Raw genomic sequence first — 27,951 nt, 5'->3', positions numbered from 1 at the left:
TGGCAGTCCTGGAGCCTTCATCCTCCAGTGCAGGCATGGGCAAACTTGGGCCCTCCCTTAAGTGGCTGAGGAGGAACAGGAAGGGGCCTGAGGCTGTTAGGAATAGTGGGAGTTGGAGTCCTAAACCCCTGGAGGGAGGGCCCAAGTTTGCCCAGGCCTGCTCCAGTGGATGTCCGCCTCCCGCGCCTTGGCCTTCTTCTCCTCCTTCTCCTTTTGCCCGCCTTCCTCCGCTTCCTTCCTGGGCTTTCCTCTGTCACCAAGGCGCGAGAGAGGAGGAGAAAGAGGAGGAGGAGGAGAAAGCAGCAGCAGCAGCGGCGGAATCAAAACAAGCCCGGCACGCCTTTCGCCTGGCTCGCCCTTCTCAACCGCGTGCGCGCCCCCGCCCGCCTGCCAAGTGCGCGCCTGTGCTTTGAACGCAGCAGCAGTAGCAGCAGCAGCAGGGCCAGCCAGCTCTCTTCTTTTCCGCCTGACAATGGAGCGGCAATAAGATCTCCTTCCCCACCGCCTCAAATAAAGGAGCTTCCCCAGCAGCAGCCTCCAAGCCAGTGTCTTCCTCCTCTTCCGTCGGAGGCGATGCCGAACCAGAAGAGCAGCAAGGGCAAGAAGAACAAGCGCGCCAACAGCAGCGGGGACGAGCAGGAAAATGGAGCCCTGGGTGCGGCGGGAGGAGGCGGCGGCAGCGGCAGTGGCAGCGGCAGCGGCGTAGCGGCCTCGGCGGCGGCGCCAAACACTGGGACAGCGGCGGCAGCGGCCGGGGGAGGAGGAGGAGGAGGCTCGGGTGCGTCGTCGGCGGCAGTGTCGGCCGTGGCTGCCCCGGGCTCCTCGGCGGCGGCGTCGGCAGAGTCCAAGCACGGTAAGGGAGTTCCTTCCGAAGCAGCCAGGCAGGCCTGGAGCCACGGGGTACCTCTGCACAGCGCCGTGGCTCCAGGCCGTGGGTCACGGGAGAGGGAGCCTTGCATCTGTCTCTCTCTCGCCCTGGCTCAGGGCTCACTAAGCGTGGGCATCGCACTTGTGCCAGGGCCTCGCCTCTTCTCTGGGCCTCGCCGCGTCATCCCAAAGCCCCGAACTCTGGCATTGTCTCTACTGGACAGGCACAGAGTTGGAAGGGACCCTGCCAGGCCAAAGCGCCTGTGTAATCAAAGCACTCCCAGCAGAGAGCCACCCAGCCTCTGCTTTGAAACCCCCAGAGAAGGAGACTCCATAACTGGCTGCCTCTACACACTTAAGCAGGCATGGGCAAACTTGGGCCCTCCGGGTGTTTTGGACTCCAACTCCCACAATTCCTAACAGCCGGTAGGCTGTTAGGAATTGTGGGAGTTGGAGTCCAAAACACCCGGAGGGCTCAAGTATGCCCATGCCTACACTAGAGCATGAATCCACTTTAAATCCGGTTTCTGCCTCCTGCAGAATTCTGGGGTTTGTGGTTTGGTGAGACCCAGGACTTGTCTGGCTGAGCTTGTAAAGCCCCCTCCCTAAAGCGGATTTAAAGTGGATCCAAGCTCTAGTATGATGAGGTTCTGGGTTGCTGTGAGTTTTCCGGACTGTATGGCTATGTTCCATGAGCATTTTCTCCTGACTTTCGCCCATGAAAGCCTTCGACAATCCAGGCTCCATAACGCTCCCGGGAAGCATACTTCACCGCCCAACAGTTCTCACCTTTAGGCTCTTCTTCCTGATGTTTAGGTGGGATTACAGTACTTTGTGTTGTCGAAGGCTTTCATGGCCGGAATCACTGGGTTGCTGTGAGTTTTCCGGGCTGTATGGCCATGTTCCAGAAGCATTCTTTCCTGCCGTTTCGTCCATATCTATGGCAGCCACCAGAGATTGTGAGGTATATTGAAAACTAGGCAAGTGAGATTTATATATCTGGAAGTCCAGGGTAGGAGAAAGAACTCTTGTCTGTTAGGGGCAAGTGTGAATGTTGCAATTAATCACCTTGATTAGCATTGAAAAGCCCTGCAGCTTCAAGGCCTGGCTGATTCCTGCCTGGGCGTTTCCTTCGTTAGGAGGTGTTAGCCGGCCTTGATTGTTTCTTGTCTGGAATTCCCCTGTTTTCAGAGTGTTGTTCTTTATTTTACTGTCCTAATTTTAGAGTTTTTTAAAATACTGGTGGCCAGATTTTGTTCATTTTCATGGTTTTCCTCCTTTCTGTTGAAATTGTCCACATACTTGTGGATTCCAATGGCTTCTCTGTGTAGTCTGACCTGGTGTTGCTAGAGCTGGAAGAGACCCTGCCTGTGTAATCAAAGCACTCCCAGCAGAGAGTCACTCAGCCTCTGCTTAAAACCCCCCAGAGAAGGAGTAAGGCTCCCACTGCCCAACAGGTCTCACCTTTAGGCTATTCTTTCTGATTTTTAGGTGGGATCTCTTTGCCTGCCATTTGAATCCATTGCTCCATGTCCTAGCCTCCAGAGCCACAGAAAACAATTTGACATTCTTTCAAATATTTTAATATGGCTTTCATGCCCTTTCCTCTCAGCCTTCTTTCCTCCAAGCTAAACAGATCCAGCTCCCTAAGCTGCTCCTCATAGGACAGTGGTTCTCAACCTAGGGTCCCCAGATGTTTTTGGCCTACAACACCCAGAAATCCCAGCCAGTTTACCATCTGCTAGGAGTTCTAGGAGTTGAAGGCCAAAAATATCTGGGAACCCCAGGTTGAGAACCACTGTCATAGAATCATAGAATCCTAGAGTTGGAAGAGACCTTATGGGCCATCCAGTGCAAACCCATTCTGCCAAGAAGCAGGAGAATTGCATTCAAAGCACCCCCAATAGATGGCCATCCAGTTTCTGCTTAAAAGCCTCCAAAGAAGGAGTCTCTACCACTCTCCAGGGCAGAGAGTTCCACTGCTGGACAGCTCTCACAGTTAGGAAGTTCTTCCTAATGTTGAGGTGGAATCTTCGAAGCCATTGTTTTGCATCCTAGTCTCCAGGGCAGCAAAAAACAAGCTTTCTCCCTCCTCCCTATAACTCCCCCTTACATATTGATACATGACCCTCATCATGTCTCCTCTTAGCCTTCTCTTCTGCAGGCTAAACATGCCCAGATCTTTAAGCTGTTCCTCATAGGGCTTGTTCTCCAGATCCTTAATCATTTTAGTCGCCCTCCTCTGTACACCTTCCAGCTTGTCAACATCTTCCTTCAATTGTAGTGTCCAGAATTGGACACAGTATTCCAGGTGTGGTCTGACCAAGGCGGAATAGAGGGGTAGTATGACTTCCTTGGATCTAGACATTATACTTCTATTTATGCAGGCCAAAATCCCACTGGCTTTTTTAAAGCCGCCACATGACATTGGAAGTGAATTCTTCATAGGAATTGTATTCCAAATCTTTGATTATTTTGGTTGCCCTTTTCTAAGCCACCTTGTCAATACCCTTCTTGAATTTCAATGCCCAGAACTGGACATATTGTTAGTTTAGGGTGAGGTCTGACCAAAGTAGAATAGAGTGGGATGATGACTAGGTACTGTCTAGGTACTGTGTCCCTTTGGCAAGATTTCTTGAGGTTGGTGGCAAGTGGCAGAACTCACAGGCTTCAGAGGGCTTTGTAGGCTTTCAGAGCCTTTTGAAAGAGGTTTTGTTTCTGCTCCTTGTCTCCTTTTTTTTTTTTTTTGGTAATGTGCCCATGAGGAACTGAAAGTGTGGCAGTTGAACGACAACACGCCTTGCCCAGGGGTGCACCCACAATATATTTTGTCACAACTTTAACTGCCATAGCTCAATGCTATGAAATCTGAAAATTGTAGTTTGGTGATGCACCAGGATTCACTGACAGAGAAGACTGAAGACCTTGTAAAACTCCCAACTCTCATGATTCTATAGCATTAAGCTATCAATTAAAGTAGTGTCAGACTGCATTAATTTTACAGTGTAGAAGTACCCTTAGTTATCTTTATACTCCAATAAGTTAGATAATTCTGAAAGCCCCGTCAGATTAGCTAACTAAAAACACATAATCCATGCATGTTTAGGATTGCAGCCATAGTGAGTGGACTAAACATGTACTAAATATGTACAGTGGGCTCTTGGTATCCACTGAGTTTTGATTTCAGGACCCCCATCGATACCAACATCTGTGGATGCTCAAGTCCCATTATGTACAATGACATTGTAAAATGGTGTCCCTAACATAAAATGTTAAAATCAAGGCTTGCTTTTGGAATTAATTTTTTTCAAGCTGTGGATGCAGAATCCATGAATACGGAGGGCTGAGTATAATATATAATTCAAAGCCATAGCTGTGTTAGTCTGGATCAGCCATATTGTGGCACCTTTGAGACCAATAGAAGCATCTGAGGATGCAGGCTCCAACTGTGAAAGCTTGTGCTACAATCTTCTTTCTCTGTGTTAGTCCCAAAAAGTGCTACAGTGTCCCTTTGCAATGTAATCCATAGAAATGTTTATCACTGTTCTCTGTGACAGTAGGGCTTGTAGCTGCCAAAACATTTTATTTGAATGAAAAGTTGATCAGATAATCCAGATGCTTTGGAGTGCTGCTGTCATTTGTTGGACAGCTGATGGTCTGACATAAGGTAGGGCAGCTTCTGAAAGGAGCTTGTCTACTTCCCTCACTTGTATGGGCACAGAATAGCTATTCATCACTACATATTGAGTGGCTAGCATTTATGCAGCCATGTACTCTGAAATGTGCTTTGCTGGAGTGCCAGTGATTCTAATCTGCCTAGCACAGTGGTTCCCAACCTTTTTTTGACCAGGGACCACTTGACCATGGACCACTCTTCAACCTCAAAAGGGTTACAAATCAGTTTTTGGCCAACTTTAGATTTGGTTTGGTTATTTGGGGTTCTGATTCAGAAAATTGCACTGGATAGACCACATCAGCTCTAGTTTCTGATACAGAACATATGCCATCCAGTAGTTGCCATCTGCTTGCCCACAGAAAACCATATTTAATAATCTAGAGCTGATGTGGTCTATCCAATGAAATTTTATGAATCAGCACCCCAAAAACCCCCAGGAACAGGTCTAAAAACGAAGACACCAAGAAATTCTTTTTTGTTGGGCTGTGTTATTATCCCTAGTAGTAACAGTGAGGCCACAGACCATATTTTAGTTCTTGCAGACCACTGGTGTTCCACGGATCACAGGTTGGGAACCACTGGTCTAGCAGAACTATGTATCTCATTTATTCTAGGTGGAGATCTCTTTCTAGGCACAATTCAAAGTGGTGGTCATTACTTATAAAGTTCTTTAAAGTTCAGGGCTTTTTTTTTAAAGAACTGAATCTCTACTTTTGAGCCCACCAGTTTTCTGAGAGTTGTCTGGAGAAGCCCTTCTCTCTGCCCCATCACCTTCAGATCCTCTGTTGGGAACACAGGAGATGATTTGCTTTGTGCTGCTCCCAGACATGGAAGTTTGGTCACTTCTCTGTATCCATTCCAAGGCAGAGGAGGATATTTGTGTTTCAGAAGGTCTTGGAGGGCTGCTTGTTCAGACAAAAAGGCCTTTTAGAATGTGATGTACTGTGTGTTTCTCCCCCCTTTTAATCACTATAACTTTTAATTATGTAATTAATTTAATTATATTTTTCACTTTTGTATGATTTTAAATGTTAAGCTGTATCTGTTTTAATCTCTAACTAACATATCTGGGTGTCCCCTGGGCAACATCTCTGTAGACGGCCAATTCTCTCACCAGAAGTGAGCCATTTATGACACGATAAAAAAACTTTTGTAAGCTGTCTATTCGTGGATTAGGATAAAAGTGGGATATAAATGATTATTATAATTGTGATACTTCAGTTTTTAAAAATAATGTAGAGACCATTTATAAACATAGTGCCAGACAATGTGCAAGAATATAATAACAGTGGATTTTAAAAAATAAATTGGGATAATGCAGTATGCTCCCTTCTATTCATGGATTTGATATCCACGGGTTCACTTCATTATGCTTCAAAAACTATCTGTGCTTCACCGGAAATGTTTGTAGGCTTCTGTAAGTCTTCCAGTGCAATTCTATGGTTTGCTTTTGATCCAAGTATAGTCAAAATATAGGCTTTACTATTATCCATGGTAGCGGTCCTCAAACCTTTTAAACAGAGGGCCAGTTCACGGTCTCTAAGACTGTTGGAGGAGTGGACTGTAGTTGAAAAAAAAAAACTCCATAAGATAAATTCCTATGCAGATTGCACATATCTTATTTATAGTGCGAGAGAAAGAGAGAGAGAACAATCCAATATTTAAAATGAAGACCAATTTTACCATCATAAAATTACTACTATTTCAGTGGTAAGTGTGGGTCTGCTTTTGGCTAATGAGATAGTCAAGTAAATTAGGATTGTTGTTGTGTGCCTTCAAGTCGTTTCAGTGAAAGCTGTCTGAATCTGTATGAAAATAACTCAGCATAAATAAATATGTTACCCCTAAATAATGTTTAGGAATTACTTGGTGTAATTTTTTTTTACCTGTAAAAGTTTCTTCTGTTCCTTGTTGAATAGCATAGTTAAAATACTTTGATTAAATTGTAATGGTTTTTCAGAAACGGGAAGAATTCATGTTCTTTTTCTGTCAACTTCTGTAAAGTATAGTAGTGTCATTCAAAAATAATTATCTTTAGTTCACAAATGTATTTTTAAAAAATAAGAGCAAGAATCTTAAATTCTACAGTCACCAGGAATAACTTTCAGCAAATTGCCCACTACTGATGAAATAAAGCAATCTGATAGTTTGTACTAAATTTAGGATGTGTGTTCTGATGTTCAGCACATTTAGATGAGGTCTGATGCTGCAAGTCTGTAAGGATAACTATTTTTGTATCTCTGCAAGCATATGTTCCTGATTCCTCTTCTACAGACTGGGATGGTCCAAAAAATAGTGGCAGGAGGGAAAGAAAGGCAGCAGCAGGAGGATTTGCTCCTCTTTTGTAACTTAAAATTAGAGGTGTCTATAGTATCTGTGTTTGAAAGTATGTTCCCCTGCCCCCAATCTTTATCTTATGATACAGTGCAATCTCTCTTGTTATCCGTACTCTTTTCACCCCTCTTATTTTCTATATGTTTATAGAAAAATAACCTATGGGTGGGCCTGATACAGTCCAGACATATTGGAGAACTGCTGCCATTTGTTGGATAGCTAATGCTTTAGTGGTCTGACTCAAGATAGGGGCAGATGTGACACAGAGCAGCATTTGAAATTGTGTGGCCCATGAGGTTCTGTACAGCCCTATTAAAAAACAACAACCAAAGTCTAGTATTTACCATGGAAACTGAATTTCTGACTGAGCCATACTGTTTGAGGGCCCTCCACTCTTTAACAACTCAGATTATTTTACAAAAATTATAAATAACTGTAGTGTCCTCCCTTGTTTTGGAAAATTACCGTGTAGCTCTCACTAGATTAAGAATACGTGAAAATGACTTATTTAGTTCTTTGCTTTCTATGCAGAAAGGAGCCAGAAAACACTATGCAAATGTAAGAGAGGGGAGCTGGAGGTTTAGAAATGCCAAAAAAGGGGGTCCAGGTACTCCATGTAACTTACAGTTTTTTACTTTCCCCATTCCTATTCTAGAGAATATCAGGCAGTCATCACAGCAATTGTGTAATTCACAAGGGCACTTGCTGGAATACTGACATTTCCAATTTGCATGTTCTAAGACAGGTAAGCAATGTATGGACCCCCAGAAGCTGATGTACTGAAAGTATTATTAATCTGACTCACTGTATCATGGAGCATAGGTATTGTACTCCTTTAACATTGAGGGAGACACAGATTCCACATTCTGAGAGAAAGAGAGATATAAAAAGAGGCTGCAAACAATTAGTTCTCTAGACTTTTTCAGTATGGAGATTATAGATAATACCTAATATATTTCTGCAGAAGATTTTTTTAAATGTTATGGGATATTAGGAGTTGCTACACTGAATAACAACACCACCATGCTTTGGCTACAAACCTCAACTTTTCTAGGCTTTAATTTCATTTATTCACATTTTCAAAGACTGATTGAAAATGCTAAGGGAGAATTATACATAGTGATGTATATACTTTTGGGCCAGTGCCATGTTTACAAAAATATGTATATTATAGGTAATGTGAAATTTGGTGACAGCCCTTTTGAATTGACTGATGAGCTCAAACATGCTGTTAACCTTAGCCTCATGACAGACATGGTCTGTCTTTGTACAGACATAATGTCATGCACATTCACCTTAATTTTAAAGTACTTTTTATTTTCAAAACACATATAGGCAGTCCCCAAATTACAAACAAGCTAGATTCTGTAGGTTTGTTCATAAGTTAAATTTGTATGTAAGTTGGAATAGGTAAATTTTTAAAGTGTTAACTCCAGTCAAAAATAACAATTTTTTAAAAGATTTGGATAGCATAGGTAAGGTGGTGCTGTTTGTTTTGCTATCTGTGCCCCTGTTCAAACAATTTCACCTCACTTTCTGTCCCTGTGATATTGGATTTTGAAAAATTTGGCTTGTTGTGGAAACAAGGATTGCTGAGAAAGCTTCAGAGGAGACACTTTCCCCCATGATAACTCTTTCAAGGGTGAATTTCCCTTCCTCGGGATAGATTTCTCTCACTTCATGTTGTCTCACCCCCGTTATTAACTATGAGCTATTTGTAAGTCAGAGGTTTGCAACTCAGGACTTCCTGTATGTGTATTATTCTGAATTCTTTACATAAAGAACTGTCAATGTTTTTTTTTTTTTGTATCAGGAGGGACTTGAGAAACTGCAAGTCGCTTCCGGTGTGAGAGAATTGGCCGTCAGCAAGGACATAGCCCAGGGGATGCCCAGATGTTTTGATGTTTTATAATCCTTGTGGGAGGCTTCTCTCATGTCCCCGCATGGAGAGCTGGAGCTGACAGAGGGAACTCACCCGCTCTTCCTGGATTCCAGTTGCTGACCTGTCGGTTAGCTGTCCTGCTGGCACAAGGGTTTAACCCATTGTGCTTCAATGTTAATGAGGCTAGCAAATAATTTACCCATACACATTTACCAATGAATTGCTAACCACAATCACTGATTCACTAATAGTGTTAAAAGAAAACATATTTGTGAAGTGAAGGAGTTTTCCCCTATCTACTGTGCAGGATCTTTGAGGCTTACTCACCTCTGCAAATTATCACTTCATGTTGAAAACTGCAGCATGCCTAATGTTACCCCAAGATACTGATTAAGAACATGCTGGTCCTGCATGCTCCTCAGAGGACTTTTCAACAACATGGTTACAATGACATAGGCCAGTGGTCCCCAAACTAAGGCCCGGGGGCCGGATGCGGCCCTCCAAGGTCATTTACCTGGCCCCCGCCCTCAGTTTTATAATATAATATTTTTATATCAGTTTTAATAATATAATATATTGTATATACATATAATATTGATAATAATATTATGTTATACAATATAATACTAATAGTAATACCATATAATAATATTAATTATATGTTGTATATTACATATTATATAATAGTATAGTGGTATCGTTCAATATAGTAATATATAATGCTAATATTGTGTTATGCTAATAATATAATATATTGTATGTACATACAGCTGCTCTGAGTCCCCTTCGGGGTGAGAAGGGTGGGATATAAATGTAGTAAATAAATGCAGTAAATAGATAATTAATTTTAGACTTAGGCTCAGCCAAAGTCTGACATGACTTGAAGGCACACAACAACAACAACAACAACAACAACCCTAATTAACTTGACTATCTCATTGGCCAGTAGCAGGCCCACACCTTCCATTGAAATCCTAATAGGTTTATGTTGATTAAAATTGTTTTCATTTTTAAATATTGTATTCTTTCGTTGTTGTTGTTGTTGCACTACAAATAAGACATGTGTAGTATGCATAGGAATTTGTTTGAATTTTTTTTCAAATGATAATTCGGCCCCTCAACAGTCTGAAGGATTTTGGACCGGCCCTCTGCTTAAAAAGTTTGGGGACCCCTGACATAGGCAGTGTTACTATAACTACAGCCCACCCTTTCTTAAACCAGTGTTATTCGTAACTGCTGATCTGTAATTCTGACTCTCCACAAAGCTGGAGATGCTTGTAGTTCAATACATCTTTTGAGTACTATGTTGCAGAAGGTTACTGTAGCCTCTTTGTGATGTGGGATTGTATTGTACTTGACAAAAATGGCAAGTTAGGAACAGCTAGAAGATTGGAGTTTCTGGATTGTTATTTTCTTTTATGGACAAGGGTCATCCTGTTTAAGTTGAAAGAACATAAAAGTTGCCTTATATTCAATGAGGTTGTTTGTCTGCCCAGTCCAGTGTTGTCACTTCTCAATGGTGGTAGTTCTCTAAAGTTTTAGACAGTATTGTTTCCTATCTCTACCTAGAGACCCCTGTTATTACTTAGTGCATATAGGCCTTTAACCTACCTATCAACTTACAGTGACACCATTAATTTCATAAGGTTTTTCCATTTCTTTCTTCTGAAATATAGGCTATAGCACCTGATATTCATTAGTGCTCTCCCATCTAAGTACTAACCAGGGCTGACTCAGCAACTTCCAAGATCAGACAGGATCTGGTGCCTTCAGGGTATTTAGACCCTTCTTACTTGGTAGTATACCATAAATGTACCAACTAAATCTGATCCTGCTTAGTTTTCAAAATTAGGCTTGCTCTGGATGCTGTTGTGATATGGAGGACAGCCTCAAGCTTGAGACATGAGTTTCTGTATTATGCCACTCTTGTTGTTCCACACATTTAAATTTTAATGAAACATAATTGTTTATGCCTGTGGTACACTGGGACTTAGGAGATCCAGGCTCTTTGCTCCTCATCAGCTTTACACTCTCAGTTTGAGATACTTCATGGATTTTTATAAGGATGAGTTGAAGGCAGAATCATGTGTACATTACCTTGGGCTGAGTAGAGGGAAAACGGGAAAAGACACACACTCATGCGCACACACACACACAGACAGACAGACAGACACATACATGTGTGTGTATATGCACATACATACATACACTAAGTGGAAAAAAAGTATAAATAGAAAATTATATTTAATATAACCGTTAAACAAACTTGGTTAAAATTATGAATATTTTAGATAGAGTTGGCTTTCCTTTAAAAGTATGTTGGGTGCCTTTAAAATAGATTCCACCTAAATATTAAACTTCCTGATGGCAGGAGCTGTCCTACATTGGAGCCTGCTGCCTCCTTCTCTGGAGGTTTTTCAACAGAGAGACTGGATGGCCCTCCGTTGGGAGTGCTTTGGTTGTGTATTTCTGCCTGGCAGAATGGGGTTAGACTGAATGGTCCTTGTGGGCTCTTCTATTATTCTAGATAGAACAAAACTGTAGTGTGATTTCTCTCCTTTTGTTTGAAGAGACTTTCCCATGTTTTATTTGTTAATACATACTTGAAGTTGTCACAAGTTTGTGACACAATACTTGCAGTGTCTCAAAGTAGGAAGATACTGAATTTTGACACTGTCTCTAATTTATAAGCACCCAGCATATGGAAAGATAGCATCTTGACTTGATATCCATATCGATTGCATTCTGAAATGGTATAAAATCTTAAGATAATATTTTGAAAAGAAAAAAGAGGACATATTTACCAACTGACTGCTTTGTAGTGATGACTGTCATGGTTGTCAAGTAAAAGGATGTATGATAACCCTGCCTAAGAAGACTATACCCGCATGTTTAGATTGGCTCTCAGAAAACGTTGGGCCAAAAGCACATATACAGATTCTTTCATACTGTAGCATTTCATAGTTGTTGCACAGAAAGTGAAGTTTGTATTTAACATAAATCAACCTTGCAAAATGTTACATATCCCAGATATGTAGAGTCCATTCATATGGCTTGTCAGGAAAACAAATCCTGATTTGCAAGGCTTGCCTTACATAGGTCAGTAGTTACTTTACAACATTCTAAATTTTGCCGTGCCGGTAATGGATCTTTTTATAAATCAAATCCAACTGGTGCTAACTAAAGTAGACCATTGAATCAGTTACCAAACATCAAGTCAGCACTTATATAAATCTTATTAAATTTCATGGGCTTACTCTAGATAGGATAGGACTATCAATTGTATTTAGGCCTATGTATCTCCTTTAGGAATCCTTTGACTCTGTTATGCCTCAGCAGGACAGCTCTTAGTGCTGATTTCATGATATGAAAATTAGGCAAAACTTAATATAAATAAATAATGTTCAGAGAGCCAAATATGACTGAATTTTTGGATGTGAAAGAATTTTCTTTCCTTCCCATTTTAATTTTTTTAGGACAAGAGAGCATGATATTAAAGGTAAAGGTTTTCCCCTGACATTAAGTCTACTCTGAGGCTTGATGCTCATCTCAATTTCTAAGCCGAAGAGCCGGAGCTGTCCATAGACACTTCCAAGGTCATGTGGCCAACATGACTGCATGGATTGCCGTTACCTTCCAGCCAGAGCGGTACCTATTGATCTACTCAGATTTGCATGTTTTCAAATGTCTTGGTTGGCAGAAGCTGGGGCTAACAGCAGGAGCTCACCCCGCTCCCTGGATTTGAACCACTGACCTTTCGGTCAGCAAGTTCAGCAGCTCAGCCACCGGGGGCTCCGAGAGCATGATACACCATCTTTAAAATGTTATGTTCATGGTACTGTCTGTAACTGCTTCTACACGCAACAGTGCAAATACAAGTGCTCTTTTGAAGCTGAAAGCTGAAATGGCAGAAAATAAAAGCACAATTAGATTCAAACCATGGTCTTCCCATTTGTTGCTTTGAAAGATCAACTATGGTTTGAGTCCTTAACTGTAGTAACCATTATATCTTCATATGGAGTAAATGTGTTGGGAGATTATGGTACTTTTTTTCTTATGCTTTGCTTTAAAATAAAAGTTACAGTTTCAGGATGCTTCCATACTTGCAATATTTCTTTTTTCTCTTGCTCCCTTCCGAAATGCCTTCTTTTAATGTTTTAACCCCCACCCCTAACTTTTTAGAACTTCAGTGTTAATGCAGTTCTGCTGCAGGAGACTTGTCCTCAGACTTGAGGTGCGTGTGTGAAAATGCGGCTAATAATGAATCATATCGATATAAAGAACTTCCTGCCCAATAATACCAAATAATCATGTTCGAGGACATAGGCAATACTTAGAGAGTGCATATTTTGTTGGAGTGGGATAAATTAAACCAAAAGTATTGGTGTTATTAATACAGGGGTTGTACTGTACACTCATATGCATGAAAAGATGACACACACACAGATACCAGTTTACATTTGGGATGAAAGTTCAAGATTGAAAAGGGAGTGGGGAACAAATGGAAGGTTTCCTCAGGTTGGCTGCTGTGCATATGCTGGAAAAAGTAATGGTGCTATTCTTATGTTTGTTTTCTTGAAGCAAGATTACCCCAATGCACGTTTCTTATGTCCCAACCCATGTCAGAAGCAAGAGGTGTGCAAATTAATCAAAACGTGCCACCTTTTTGTTGGGGCTTTAAAAAAAATCAGTAATTTCTGGATGGAGAAATATCAAGAAATGTTGAGAATTGGTTGCACAAATCACTCGTTTGGATGAACCCTGTGTTTTAGAGTTGACATCCGAAATAAGCCTATCTCACCATGTTGATGAGGCTACAAAAAGTGATAAGGCTGTCTTAAAGTCCCTCAAATGCAGCCAGTAGCACATCCAAGGGCATGAGAGGGTGTTGCTTTCCATTTTAGGGAGCAGAATAGTTTTTGAATTCCCCAAGGCAGTGGTTCTCAACCTGGGGTCCCCAGATGTTTTTTGCCTACAGCTCCCAGAAATCCCAGCTAGTTTACCAGCTGTTAGGATTTTTGGAAGTTGAAGGGCCAAAACATCTGGGGACCCCAGGTTGAGAACCATTGCCTTAAGAAATATTGGGGGCAAAGCATGGTGACACTCCCGATTAGAGTAGTATACTATAGACGGCTGTGTGGGCCTGCCCTTGAAGCTGACTCAGCAACTGCAGCTAGTGGAAAATGCGGCAGCTTAGTTGATGACTAGAATGTTGTTCTTCCTGTTGAGTGCCTTCCAAGTTGTTTGTGGCACATGCCAACCCCAAGGTGAAGCTATTTTGTGATTTTCTTGGCACACATTATTCAGAGGATAAGGCTGAGAGGCAGTAACTTTCTCAAAGTTACCTGGTGGGTTCCCATGGCTGAGTAGAAGTTTGAGCTCTAGTCTTCTGGCATCCCAGTCCAGCACTCAAAGCACTAAACTGGCTGTATACAGAGGTCTGGGTGTATGGAATACCATATAGATATCATATAACGCCAGCCCTTGCACTGGCTGTCAGTGCATCTCTAGTCTGAATTCAGGTGCTTCTGATAACTAAGCCCTAAATACTTTAAGGGTCTTCTGTCCCTATATGTTTCTGCCCAAGGACTGAAGTCTGATGGGGGCTCTTTTGCCAGTGAGGTCAGTATACTGTCTGAGGCCATAGGGAGAGAAGTCTTCTCAGCTGTGGCACCCCAGTTGTGGAACGCCTTCACCTTGGAGGCCCAACCAGTACTGACAATGATTTCATTTAGATGCCAAGTAAAAACATGGCTATTCTCAATCCATTAACTCCTCTGAGCCTCACTAGTTTATTTTAATGCTTTGCACAGGGGTTTAAAAACCTATTTTAAAGTTGGCAATGTGTTTAATATGTTTTTAATTGTTTAAAGCATTATTTAATTATTTGTATTGTTTTCAACTGCTTTAGTATTTTTGATACTGATTTTACCTGTATAGTATGCCATCCTGTGATTTGTTAAAATACAGGGCAGGATGGAAATGTTTAAGTTTAGTTGCTCCTCTGTGTTTGAGAAACATGAGAGCATAGGCTTATGTTTTAAAAAAACTGCAACAGTAAAGGTAACTGACTATCTTTGGAGTAGGTGTGTATCCACACATATGCTTTGGAACAGTAGTGGCAATGTATTTTTAAAGGTCCTACTCTAGCTGTGCCCTGGGGTCACCATAAGTCAACAGGTGACTAGATGGTGCGCATACACATATCCACGCAAAGTAAATTAGAAATACCAAGTCATTTAAACTTATGATATCTTGGAGCCATTCCAATTGAAATGGGTTTTTCTAATATTCACGTTGTAAAATATTATTTGTGTATATTGTAGTCACTAAAAGCTCCATTGTTGCACATTATAAAATTGTGTATTATCTATTTAGACTGGTATATTTTAACTACCTTTAATTAGGTTATGGCTATTTTGTGAGCTTGTGGGCATGCTATGGCCACAGATGCATAATACACTAGGATGCAGAGACACAAGAAATCTTGTTGATCTGCAGGAAACCTGACAGATTGCTGTGTTTGGACAAGCTGAGCAAAGCTCTGTGATTTGTTTGGTCACTTCCAGTTGCAGACAGAAGCAACTGAGCAATGTGCATGTTGTATCTACACAGCAAGGTAAAGTTCTTCCTGAGGTTTCCTGTTTTGTCATATTGTCTGAATTTCATTGTATGGTGTTAACTGGTTTTTGTAGGTACTAGAATAGAGATACCAGTATAGCTGAGTTAACAAGTAAATATGTTTCTCAACATTGCTTCTTTAATAGAAAACTTGGTACCAGAAGCAGAAATAACATGCAAAGAATAGGGATATGTTCCTACAATACAAGAAAAAAGTAGAGAATAAGAGCAGTTCATAATGTTTCAGCAAACTTTTTAGACCAAAACTGACAATATACCTATGTCAAATAAAATATGCAGGTCAGGTGAGCTTTGCATAAATACAATGAGTCTAAAGGTGATCTTTTTTCTATGACCGGCTTACACCTTTCCTATGGTTTCCATTTTGGAGGCGAAGTGTATATCTTTAGGAGGAAAGGAAGGGAAACAAGGAGGACAAATAATTTGAAGAGCCCTAAGAAGTCTGTGCTAAAACATAACTATTTTAGGTAGAGACTAGAACAGCTATGTGATATATTGAATGCGTTTTATCATGAATTTCTAGACCATATGATTGCAGTAAGTTGATAATAGGGCTGCAACATATATTTGTTTAAGATTAAATGTGACCAATTAATTTTTTTTAAAAAATATTGTAGATTATTTTTAGTGTGATGTCTTCTAAAAACTGGTTAGATAAATTGCAAGAAAAATCATTCATTTAACAGGAAGCAATATGTTTTCTGTATGTATGCTTGCTATGACCCCTGCATAGTGAAAAGACAGTTATATTTTCTTTCAGGATGTTTCTTTTTATTAATCTGTAAAATTAAACCAGCTATAAATCTAATAAATTGGTTAAAGCTCTTGCAACCTATTCATTTTGGAAACTTTGTAAAAAGAAATATTCTCTCTGAACACTTCTTTTCCTTGGACACTTGTATGTTTTAGTTTCTTCTGATGTGGGATTGGGAGTTAGGTCACATTGTGTTCTTATTCTAGATGTTCAACCAAATTTATTTCCTCCTATCTATTAGTCTTTGTAAAGGTACCACTTTTTCATATCAGGAAGTGCAGTTTCTGAAAGCTTGTTGACGTTTTTAATGTTGTGATTCGGTGCTAATTAGAACACATGTTTTTACGTCAAAGAGGTTAGCCGATTGAAGTTCTTCAAGTGTGTTAAAGGCCATGGGAAATTTAAAACACAGGAATGCAAAGCATTTTTAAAATGGAAAGCTTGGAAAGATCTTCACATACTAGCTTGGCTTTCCTTAGCTGCATCTGCACACAGTTTAATGTTCTGTGTAGTTGGATTTGATCCATATGACGACTTAATTTAATAACTTCTTCAGTGCATACTCATATTAATATGAGTTTGATTATGCCCTTCTTAATTTTGGTTTTATAATAAAAATGTTTAGATTATGGCCTGCTTCTTCTAAGATGGGAATAATTATTTCTTAGACTGTAACAACTTTCAGAATTGCTCAGTCATCATGGTCACTAAGCACACCATTTGGGAGCTTCCAGGAGTTGTAGTATAAAAAAGTGGGTTTTCTAAGATGTGTTTTTAAAGGGGTATTGTGAGGGGTTTCTTTTAAAATATACAGAATTCTGATGTTAATTGTAACTACAGTTGACCCATTCAATGGGATGAACTTACATGTTGATTCATTTTTCAACAGTTGATTGCGTGAGTTTGTTTCTTCTAGTTGGGACTATCCAAGGCCTTTTCAACACTGTGCCAGGATTTGATCCCAGAATATCTGCTTATCCCAGATTATCTTGCAGTGGAGATTCATATAATCCAGTTTAAATCAGATAATCTGAGATCAGATCCTGGGATAAAGGGCAGTATAGAAGGGGCCCAAAAGGATCAGGTCAGAGAATTCCTGACATATAAGCAGCTTATATAAAACATGTTAAATTATTTTTTATGGTTATAAGTGCCTTTCCGATTCTGGCATTCTCTACATGAGTTGGCCTCAATTCATGTCATCCCCATCCATGTTGGTAGGGATGATGGGAGGAGAAGATTAACAGTCTTGGAAGTCATCATGTTGGTACGACTGGATTAAATAGATGAAAATAATATTTTAACTTATAGTTGAGATTGAGGTATGGGTTTTTAAAACTGGGGTTATTTATTTATCATGTCAGAAGTGACCGAGGGTACAGTTGTAATGCATTTTAAAACATAAATAAAGTTAAACACTTGGGATTATACTAAATGTCCTTTGACTAGTAGCTGGCCACTTGGAGTGCCTCTGATGTTGCTATAAGAAGGTCTTCCACTGTGCATGTGGCAGGGCTCAGACTGCATTGTAGTAGGTAGTCTGTTGTTTGCTTTTCTCCACACTTGCATGTCGTGGACTCCACTTTGTGGCCCCATTTTTTAAGGTTGGCTCTTCATTTCATGGTGCCAGAGTGCAGTCTGTTCAGCACCTTCCAAGTCTCCCAGTCTTCTGTGTGCCCAGGAGAGAGTCTCATTCAGCATCGGCCATGGTTTGAGCTTCTGGGTTTTAGCCTGCCACTTTTGGACTCTTGCTTGCTAAGGGGTTCCTGCGAGTATCTCTGAAGATCTTAGAAAACCATTTTTTGATGTAAGGTGTTGGCTGATATCCGAACAGGAGATGGGCCGGAGATGTCACTGCCTTGGTCCTTTCATTATTGTCTGCTACTTCCTGGCGGATGTCAGATGGTGCAATACTGGCTAAACATTATGATTCTCCAGTGGTGTGGGGCACAGACATCCACATTTAACTGGGGTTAAAAAGGAGACATCCACGGCCCCTTTTTCCACAGCAGCCTCTCATTCCTTTTCAATTTCAAAGGCATTCTGGTGAACAGAGCAGACTGTACTAACAGGTCAAGTGCGTATTCTGTAAGTAGAGCATTGGAAAAGCTTTTGTATGAAAAGCAGATCCTGGGTGACATGCAAACATGCAATTAGGTGTGGCCTATGCACGCACATCTCTCTTTTTGAATGGGGTGCAGGGAGCTATTCTCTAGCCTTTGCACTCAATCCAAAACTTTCATGCAGCATCTGACAAGCTTTCCAGATTTGGGGAGGGGAGGGGGGAGATGTGATTCTACAGAGACGAATGGTGTGTTGGGTCTGGGGCTGTGAGTGGAAGGAAAAGGTGGGTGTATTCAGTCTGTGAGCACACTTCCCTTTAAACCAAGATTAGCTGGTTCTTCCATTTTTCCCAACTGGCAAGCAGTAGCAGTTGCTCCACCCAGGGCTTGAGTGTTGCTGGAGCAAAGAAGGACACAGAATTGCATGGGTGGAGTGTGATATTACACCTCCTGATGTAGGAGTTTGGCTTCTATATCTAGCTAATTGCAAGGAGCTAAAAGTGTAAAGAGGAAGGCAAAGTTAAACATAGTCTTGATGTCTTGATGAAAACGTACTGAGCAATATACCTGTATGCCTTCTGGAACTTTGAAAAAAATGAAAGAAATTTTTCCAAAGGCTATATGTGGCCTCCAAGGACATTTGTTCTGTTCTTCAGTTCATCTGGCATCTTTCTGAGCCTCCCCATCTCTGCCTGTAATTCCTTTTCTCAGAAAAGTTCATTTGCCATTTCTGAAGAAAGACAGTTTGTACAAAATATTCCTCAATCCTCCCAGCCCTCTCTGCCCAAGAAAAAGTGGGTGTAACAGTAATTTCTGGTTTTATTTTTTTCCTAACTGTTCATTTTTGATGTTGCAATTTATGACGAGTCTGACTCCCTAATGTTGTCCACGCAGACCTAGGCACTATAAAAGATAAAGCAAAGTCCTTGGAACTCACTGCCCATCGAAATCAGGCAAGCCCCCACTCTTTTAGCCTTCAGGAAAGATTTAAAAACCTGGCTTTTCCGATGTGCTTTCGGAGAGTAACTATTACACACTTCTTTTGTTACTCCCCCCAACATCTATCCTCTAGATTGTTTTTCTATCTTATGTCCCTGTTCTCCGTGGTTGTATTCTTATCCTTTTCTCACCCCAAGTTTTAACTAAGTGTCTCATGCGGCCCGCCCTGTTTATTTATATATATATATATATATATATATATATATATATATATATATATATATAGTGTTGCACTGTACATGATTATTTATTGTATTGTTTAATTGTATTATGATATGTTGTTTTTATATTTTGCTATATTGTACTGTTCTGGGCATGGCCCCATGTAAGCCGCCCCGAGTCCCCGTTGCGGAGATGGTGGCGGGGTATAAATAAAGTTTCATTATTATTATTATTGTTATTATTATTATTATTATTATAAAGTCCCAGATCCCACACCACAGGTAGTAATGGGTAACTTTATAATGACAAAACTATGTCGCTGACACAATATGCAACTACTGTAACGAATTGCAGTGATATACAGTTGGGCACTGTACAGAATTTCCTGTTGTGCAACATGGGCTCCTGCCAAATAATAGGGTACTGCAAAGGGTAAGAACATGTTTGCACCTGGGCTCAGGGTACCCATGATTTTCCATTGCCCTTCATTCTGGATTATCAGTGCCTTCCCACTCTGGCATTTCCCACAGTGTCCTGTGGGTATGTTGGGAGCCACTGTCATCTTCCCATTGTACTGTCATTGTACAAAGGCATCCTGTCCTGTGAAACATTATATTGTTGCAATTATGACTGTTGTGAAATAGCCTAGCTGCTTGTGCCATGATCCCAATGGTATGAGGGTCATTCCAAAAAGTAATGCACAACATGTTTTAAAAATTCAAATTTTATTCTACATATTTGCTATTTGCATAGAAGAATCCTCCTGCTTCAATTCAAATTTAATGAAACCCAAAAATCTATATGCAGCGTCTCTGGTTCAACCATGTTGAACCACATTGCATCTCCCATTGTGATTCTTGAAAGAAATTTCTTTCCATCATTCTTATACAGGGCCAGGAGTTTGCTGCATATGAATTTTTGGGTTTTATTGTGTGCATCTGTCAACTTCCTTGGGGCCCACTTTGCAGAGACCTTCAACTGCAGCTTTAAGTATTCTGTACATACGTGCTTCCCCAATGCCCTGTTGGAGTGACATTTCTTTAACAGTTACGTGTCTATCAGCCATAACCATGTTGTTCACACGCTTCACATTGTCAGTTGTTTGTGCAGTGTGCCACTTTGTGCAGCATCCTGAATATTGACATGTCCTTTTTCACCTCTGCGCCCAGCAACTAACAGTACTGCGATTGACAGTGTCATCTCCATATACCTTCTTCAGTCTCTTGTGGATGTTCCCCACTGTCATGTTCTCACAAACCAAGAATTCAGTTACATTGTGTTGCTTCTGATGGATATAAAGAGCAGTAGCCATCTTGGAGTGTTAGGAAAATGCCATATGTGGAAGTGGATTGCATTAAATTTGAATAGAAGTGGGAAGGATTCTTCTGTGCCTTCAGCAAATAGCAAATATTCCTCCTCCTCCCCCTCCTCCCCCTTCTCCTCCTCCTGTTTATTTATATCCTGCCTTTTCTCTCCATAAGGAGACTAAAAGTGACTAACATTAAAAGTATTACAATATAATGTAAAATATACAAATATTAAAACAATATTAAACATGATTAGTATTAAAAACAATTCAGATTAAATCCACAAAAACATACCAAACCACTGCAGCCCCTGACATGATCTTAAAAACCTCCTTTAAAAGCCTGTCTGAATAGAGAGGTTCAGCAGAGGAACTCTCTGCCCTGGAGTGTGGTGGAGCTCCTTCTTTGGAGGCTTTTAAACAGAGGCTGGATGGCCATCTTTTGGGGGTGCTTTGAATGCGATTTTCCTGCTTCGTGCAGGAGGTTGGACTGGATATAGTCCATGAGGTCTCTTCCAATTCTATGATTCAATGAATAAAAAGGTTTTAGCCTGCTGTTGGAAGGATAGCAGGGAGGGGGCTATTCTGGCTTCCCTGGGTAGGGAGTATAATAACAAAACTATGTCGTTATACTTCCTACCCATGTCGTTGGATTTTTACTTTTTACTTTTGGAGTGTACAACTGTGTTAGCATTCTTCTTCTGGAAATAAAACCGGAGTGCAGCTCTGCAGTTCCAAACTGCACAATTGTATGTTGGTTTATGATGTTGCAAATTTCTAACAGGAATGCATTTATAGTTCCATGCATAAATGGCTTGCTATAGACTTCCATCAAATGACACACTGTATATGCATACTCATGTTTTATCATTGCACATTCTGCAATTCATAGAGTAGGAATAGGATCGGCATATGTTTAGAATTAACTGGTCTGACCAAACAATTTCATTAGTAAAATAAAAATGTGCAAGTATTTACTTGTATGTCATATTACTGATCTGTTTCTCTGTTTTGTGCTCCACAGAAGCACCTTGTGCTACACCTCTGATATGTAGCTTTGGACGGCCTGTCGACCTAGAAAAGGATGATTACCAGAAAGTGGTGTGCAACAATGAACATTGTCCCTACAGCACTTGGATGCACCTTCAGTGTTTTTATGAATGGGAGAGCAGTATTTTGGCCCAGTTTAACTGCATTGGGAGAGCAAGGAGCTGGAATGAGAAACAATGTCGACAAAATATGTGGACCAAGAAGGGATATGATCTTGCTTTTCGTTTCTGCTCCTGCCGATGTGGGCAAGGCCACTTGAAGAAAGACACTGATTGGTACCAGGTAAAACGAATGCAAGATGAAAAGAAGAAAAAATCTATTTCAGAAAAGAGCAGTGGAAGATCAACGTCAGAGTCTTTAGAAGATGTAAAAAAGTGTCGGCCTGCCAACAAACCACAGAAAGGTTTGAATCATGATATCCAACGGCGGCATTCGATGGACAGGCAGAACTCTCAAGAGAAAAGCAGTGCCAGCAGTAGCTATGCTATCCGTTCTCCCTGTGGCTCTCCTGGTCAGTCCCCTCCAGCAGGTTACTCAGTCCTTGCCCCTACACATTTCAGTGGGCCTCGCTCTTCACGATACTTAGGAGAATTTTTGAAGAATGCCATTCACCTAGAACCTCACAGGAAAAACATGGCCAATAGTGGCATGTTCAGAAATGCTCACTTTGATTATGGGACAGGTGGACTACAAGCACTCAGATCAGGACATTTTGATGCCCCTGTACAATTTCTGAGAAGGCTTGATCTGTCTGAACTCCTTACTCACATACCCCGGCATAAACTGAACACTTTTCACGTTCGGATGGAAGATGATGCCCAAGTGGGTCAAGGAGAAGACCTTCGGAAATTCATTCTTGCGGCACTCAGTGCTAGTCACCGAAATGTTGTCAACTGTGCATTATGCCACAGAGCACTGCCAGTATTTGAACAGTTTCCATTGGTGGATGGAACCCTGTTTCTTAGTCCATCAAGACATGATGAAATTGAATATGATGTTCCATGTCATCTTCAAGGTAATGGATGCTTATCAGTCCTGTTTCATTTCTCAAATTATCATGCTGTATTTAAGGCTCCTGTTACTAGGCCAATTTTATGCAGAAAGACAATGTCATGCATATTTTCTGTTGATCTTAACATATGATTGTCTCAAAAGACCATACCTACATCTAGTCTGAGGATTTAGGGGAAAGAACATTCAGGTAAAAAAAAGAGAAAGTAAAATCAACAACCAGAAAAGGTTTCACAGGCTGTGTGCATATGTGAGGATCATCTACTGTAGGTGATAAATAAATTATACGTAGCTTAAATAAAATAGTGTTTCTGAATGTATCATTATGACTGTTGTAAATCCTTTAAGATTTTTCATGATTTAGTGTTTGTGAATACAGTAGAGTTCCGGTTATCCGACTTCCGTTTATCCAACACACCGCATTATCCGACACACTCCGGGGGGCGTGGCAAAGAGGGAAGGGACTTTTGCACCCCATGCATGGAGGAGGGTGGAGGAGGGAAGGGCAAACTTGAGAGGCGCTATTTGAGAAACTTTGAAACTGAGGCCGCAGGAAGGTGCCTGGAGGGAGGCAGGCTCAGAAGGAAGCTTTAATGGAAAATTTCTCTCTCTCTCTATCTCACCCCCCCCCCCCCGCGCCTTCCTTGTTTACCTTTGAGTAGCTCGAAGGCTCCCACCAGCTATTCCTAGGGGTGGGCGGCGAGGCGGGCTTCGTGTGGAAAAGGGCCCGGAGCCGCCATGCGCATGGCTGCCTCTGACGCAGCGTCTGTCTCCCCCTCTGCCTCCTCCTCCTTCTTCGCATCTTCCTGGGGCAGCTGGAGGAAGAGGGAGAGAAAAGCTCTCCTCCCTCGCCCTCTTCTCTCAAACTCCCTGCCGAGGGAGAGAAAAGCTCTTCTCTCGAGCTCCCTTCCTGCCAAGGGAGAGAAAAGCGCTCCTCCTCCCCCCTCTTCTCTTGAGCTCTCTCTCCCTTCCCTCCTTGCCATGCCTGGGGCTTGAATAGGGCCTCCGTATTATCCGTCAATTTCAGTTATCCAACATTGGGCCCGCCCGTTTATGTTGGATAACTGGAACTCTATATCAGAATGTAGTTACAAGTAGAACACCATGAAAGTCTTAAGATTTTGCAGAAATCATTATGATACATTAATATTTTATTTCAGCAGAAAAGTAGTGTAATTTCTGCATTATTGATCTGCTATCCAGAACTCCCATCTAAGTACAGTAGAGTCTCACTTATCCAACATTCACTTATCCAATGTTCTGGATTATCCAACGCATTTTTGTAGTCAATGTTTTCAATACATCATGATATTTTGGTGCTAAATTCGTAAATACAGTAATTACTACATAGCATTACTGCGTATTGAACTACTTTTTCTGTCAAATTTGTTGTCTAACATGATGTTTTGGTGCTTCATTTGTAAAATCATAATCTAATTTGATGTTTAATAGGTTTTTCCTTAATCTCTCCTTATTATCCAACATATTCACTTATCCCAACGTTCTGCCGGCTCGTTTATTTTGGATAAGTGAGACTCAACTGTACTATCCATGGCTGAGTCTGCCTAACTTTCAAGACCAGATAAGTTCTGGTACCTTTAGAGTATTTAAGTCCTATGAACTTTATGGGATCACCATAAGCTGACAGGAGAACTTAAAAGGCATGCATGCACGCATGCACACGCACGCACCTACACCTAATATCCAGAGCTATTTATTTATTTATTTATTTATTTATTTATTTATTTATTTATTTTCTGTATTTATATACCACTTTTCTCACCCCATGGGGACTCAAAGCGATTTACAACATAAAAATGGCAAAATTCAATGCCTAAAATACATATAAAACCAAATCATAAAATTTAAACAAGAAACATATAGCTATACATTAAAAACAAAAAAATGATTAAACATAAGATAAAGCAATATTTAGACATAAGGACATAGAATTAAAACCACCTAATATAAACTTTAAAATCACATGATCCAAAATGTAAACCTTTAGTTTTTAAAGGTTAAAATTATATTATTCAGTTTTCAAAATTATATTACTTGGTATCCGCCCTGAGTCCCATCAAAATTATTAAAAACAAACAGCTAAAACTATTAAAACCATTAAAAACCTATAGTTTAAAGCAATCATTGAGCAACTGGAGCTGTGCCATTTGCACCTAGCAAATTACAGTAGTTTTATTAAATGTGATTAGTAAACAAGACAACATCAGACCATAGTTGATGAAGCTAGCTTGTTTCTACTAACATTAAGATCAGTCTTGGTTTAGAGTGTGGACATTACACTCAATAAGGATGAGCAGACTTCTTCTGTTATAGGCCACATACCGTCAGGGGCAGTTTGTTGGGAACCACTGGCAGTGGATGGAGTTCGACCAGGTGATCTGTGAATTCAGAAACAATAAGGTGGCATAGCCACCTTTTTGTCTTTCTCTTAGATATCATTTACAGAAATTGTTATGGTACTTGTGTAGCACCGATCTGATTCGGTATACCACAAGTTTGACAAAGCCCAATTTCTTGAAAACAGGCCCGTGTTACTTCCATCTCTCAAAATCTGGAACAATAAGGATGCATCTAAAAAAAGGCTGAGCAAAAATAGGTCTGAACATTTGGCTGTAGGAATTTCAGGCTGGCTGCAGTTTGGGGAAAAGGATGAGCCAGAAGAGTAAGCCTGAAAAAGCAGACTGCCTCCGTTAACAATTCCTGGCACTTGATAGGAAATGGCTGTGAATATTATGCACGCTGAACATAGACTTTAGTTCTTGTTTTTTGTCCTAATCAAATATGTAAATGTACTAAGGTGTAACAGTGTTCTCCTATTTATAACCTAATATAAATACAGGTACCATCTTTCTTCTTACAATTCTTTCTATTTTATTCTCCACAGGAAGACTTATGCATCTCTATGCTGTTTGTGTAGACTGTTTAGAAGGGGTTCACAAAATTATCTGTATAAAGTGCAAATCTCGATGGGATGGAAGCTGGCATCAACTGGGAACCATGTACACTTATGACATTCTAGCAGCATCTCCATGTTGTCAGGTTAGTATTATGAAAGACGATGCCAAATTAGTTTCGATTACTATTGGTTTATAGACTCAATTCAGAAGTTGGCTAAAGGAAACAATTTTGGATGTCATGTTTGTTTTTGAGAGGCTTCATGGTAGAAACTTGGCATTGTATGCATTTTGAAAAACCTACTGATAAAATCTCATTAAACATATATACAGTCTGAGCATTTCAGACTTGAGTCCCATTTTCAGGATATCTTCTTGTGTACATTATGCAAATGCAGATATTTCAAAATGTGAAAAAATTAAGTTGAAAACACTGCCCAGTTCTGTTTTAAAATTAGGAGCCATCAGTTGTTAGTCCAGGAGCTTGAATGTTCTTGGAGAGGTGGAATTTGATGGAGGAAGTCTATGCCCCAACTCCTATATCTGGAGCTCAATCCTTGGCACATGTAGCTGGAGGATGTCAGGGATAGGACAGCCCTCTCTCTGATACTCTGGATAGATGCTAGTGGACACATGAAACTGGACATTGTCACTGTAGACTAAATCATAATGGAGTAGGAAGAAAGATGAACTCTTTCAGATAAATAAACCCCACTTGCCTAGTTTCCAATAGACCTCACAACCTCTGAGGATGCCTGCCATAGATGTAGACGAAACGTCAGGAGAGAATACTTCTGGAACATGGCCTTACAGCCCGGAAAACTCACAGCAGCCCAACCATTTCATTGTCAGAATCAGGTTTTAGGAAGAATTAGAATAAGCATTCCAACTGAAGTGAGTACAATATTTGATTTTGAATATACCACTTGTGCTATGTGGTAAAATTGTAAGGAAGTGAAAGACCATGTTTTGCATGTTTATTTCTGGAAAGTATTCCCTTCCCCCAAATAGGGAGAATATACATGCTAGGTGGGAAAATGGAAGGATTCATATGCCAGATATTTAGGTGTGTTGTCAGACATCTAAATTTGTATTGTTATTAAATAGTGTTGTGTTTCTGACTCCAACCTCCAACCCCCCTCCCCAAAAAAGTGTTAAAATCCAGAAGCTTCTGAAGGATCCCTCAAAAATATGCTCCCTATTTTCTTGCCTAGGTTGATTGAGGCCATCTTTCTCAAAAAAAACCTGAAACCATAGTGAATAGCCTCATGCAAGAATACCTGAACGTGTACATCCAGCACCATCTGGCACCAGTGCCCAAAATATTCATACTTAATTAACTGGGTTATTGAAGATACTGCTTTCTCTTACATATGTAACCTAGAGCAGGAAGCCTGACTATTGAACTACAGCCAATTGAAATTTAGTCACAGTACAGAGGAAGCTCTTCTTGGTCATAGCACCCACAATGTGGAATTATCTCCCCGTTTAGATAATTCATTGTGTTGGATGTTTACTCTCCTATCCCTCAGAATTGCTTGTTATTGTCCTGGGTACTTACCAATTCCCCATATGGTTTAATGGAATATTTTACTGCTACATCATTGTTTTATTATCCTCTTGTCAGTTTTTAACCGTTCATTTTATTGCATTTTCTTCCAAACAGCTTTACGGAATTTTTTAATGAAAAAAGGATACAAATACTTTAAATAATTTATAAATAAAAACAGATCTATATTCTTTTAAAATAACTATTATGGCCAACATTATGATGTGTAGCATAAAATATTTTAAGTAACAATATACAGGGATATTGGGCAATTGAAATTGCCCAACAGTATTTTTCTGGCATGCTTTGTGGTTTCTCAGCTATTGAGAAATACTGCTACTGTATATATCTTGGTGTGTCCACCAAGGCCGCTCACTAACTAATAGGAAAGGGTAAGTCAAAATATATCTTATTCTAAATCCTAAACAGGCTCATGAAACTGGATTAGGCTCATAGCTGGAATCAAGAGGTCTTTGACCCTGTAATCTGAGAATGGGAGCATTTTCAAGGTCGTTTTTCAGATCTGAGGGTATTGTGAGCCACACATAGGAATTTGAATGGAAGGGATGTAATATTAAATCCTTTTGCAAATCACTTCATTGGAATGGGCAGTTTATAATTCCTGGCCACCTTTTAAAGGCTAGTATCTGACAGTAACTTATGGCCCATGAAACATTTTATTTATTTATTTATTTACAGCATTTATATTCCGCCCTTCTCACCCCGAAGGGGACTCAGGGC

General features: G+C 40.5%; 1 protein-coding gene across 1 annotated transcript in view; it reads left to right on the top strand.

Annotated features, from left to right (window-relative positions):
* Nucleotides 1-269: 269 nt before the first annotated feature.
* The window catches only part of heca (hdc homolog, cell cycle regulator), a 33,725-nt gene continuing 6,043 nt past the window's right edge, over nt 270-27,951 (top strand). The window contains exons 1-3 of the mRNA XM_003223277.4: nt 270-853; nt 21,710-22,750; nt 25,652-25,806. Coding sequence (XP_003223325.2) covers nt 574-853; nt 21,710-22,750; nt 25,652-25,806 — 1,476 coding nt within the window. The 5' untranslated portion in view covers nt 270-573. The remainder of the gene's footprint in view (nt 854-21,709; nt 22,751-25,651; nt 25,807-27,951) is intronic.

The sequence above is a fragment of the Anolis carolinensis genome, chromosome 1 (genome assembly GCF_035594765.1).
Source record: "Anolis carolinensis isolate JA03-04 chromosome 1, rAnoCar3.1.pri, whole genome shotgun sequence".
In the NCBI taxonomy this organism is placed as follows: Eukaryota; Metazoa; Chordata; class Lepidosauria; order Squamata; family Dactyloidae; genus Anolis; species Anolis carolinensis.
Note: the sequence above shows the minus strand (reverse complement) of the source record. Positions and strands in the feature narration are given on the sequence as shown.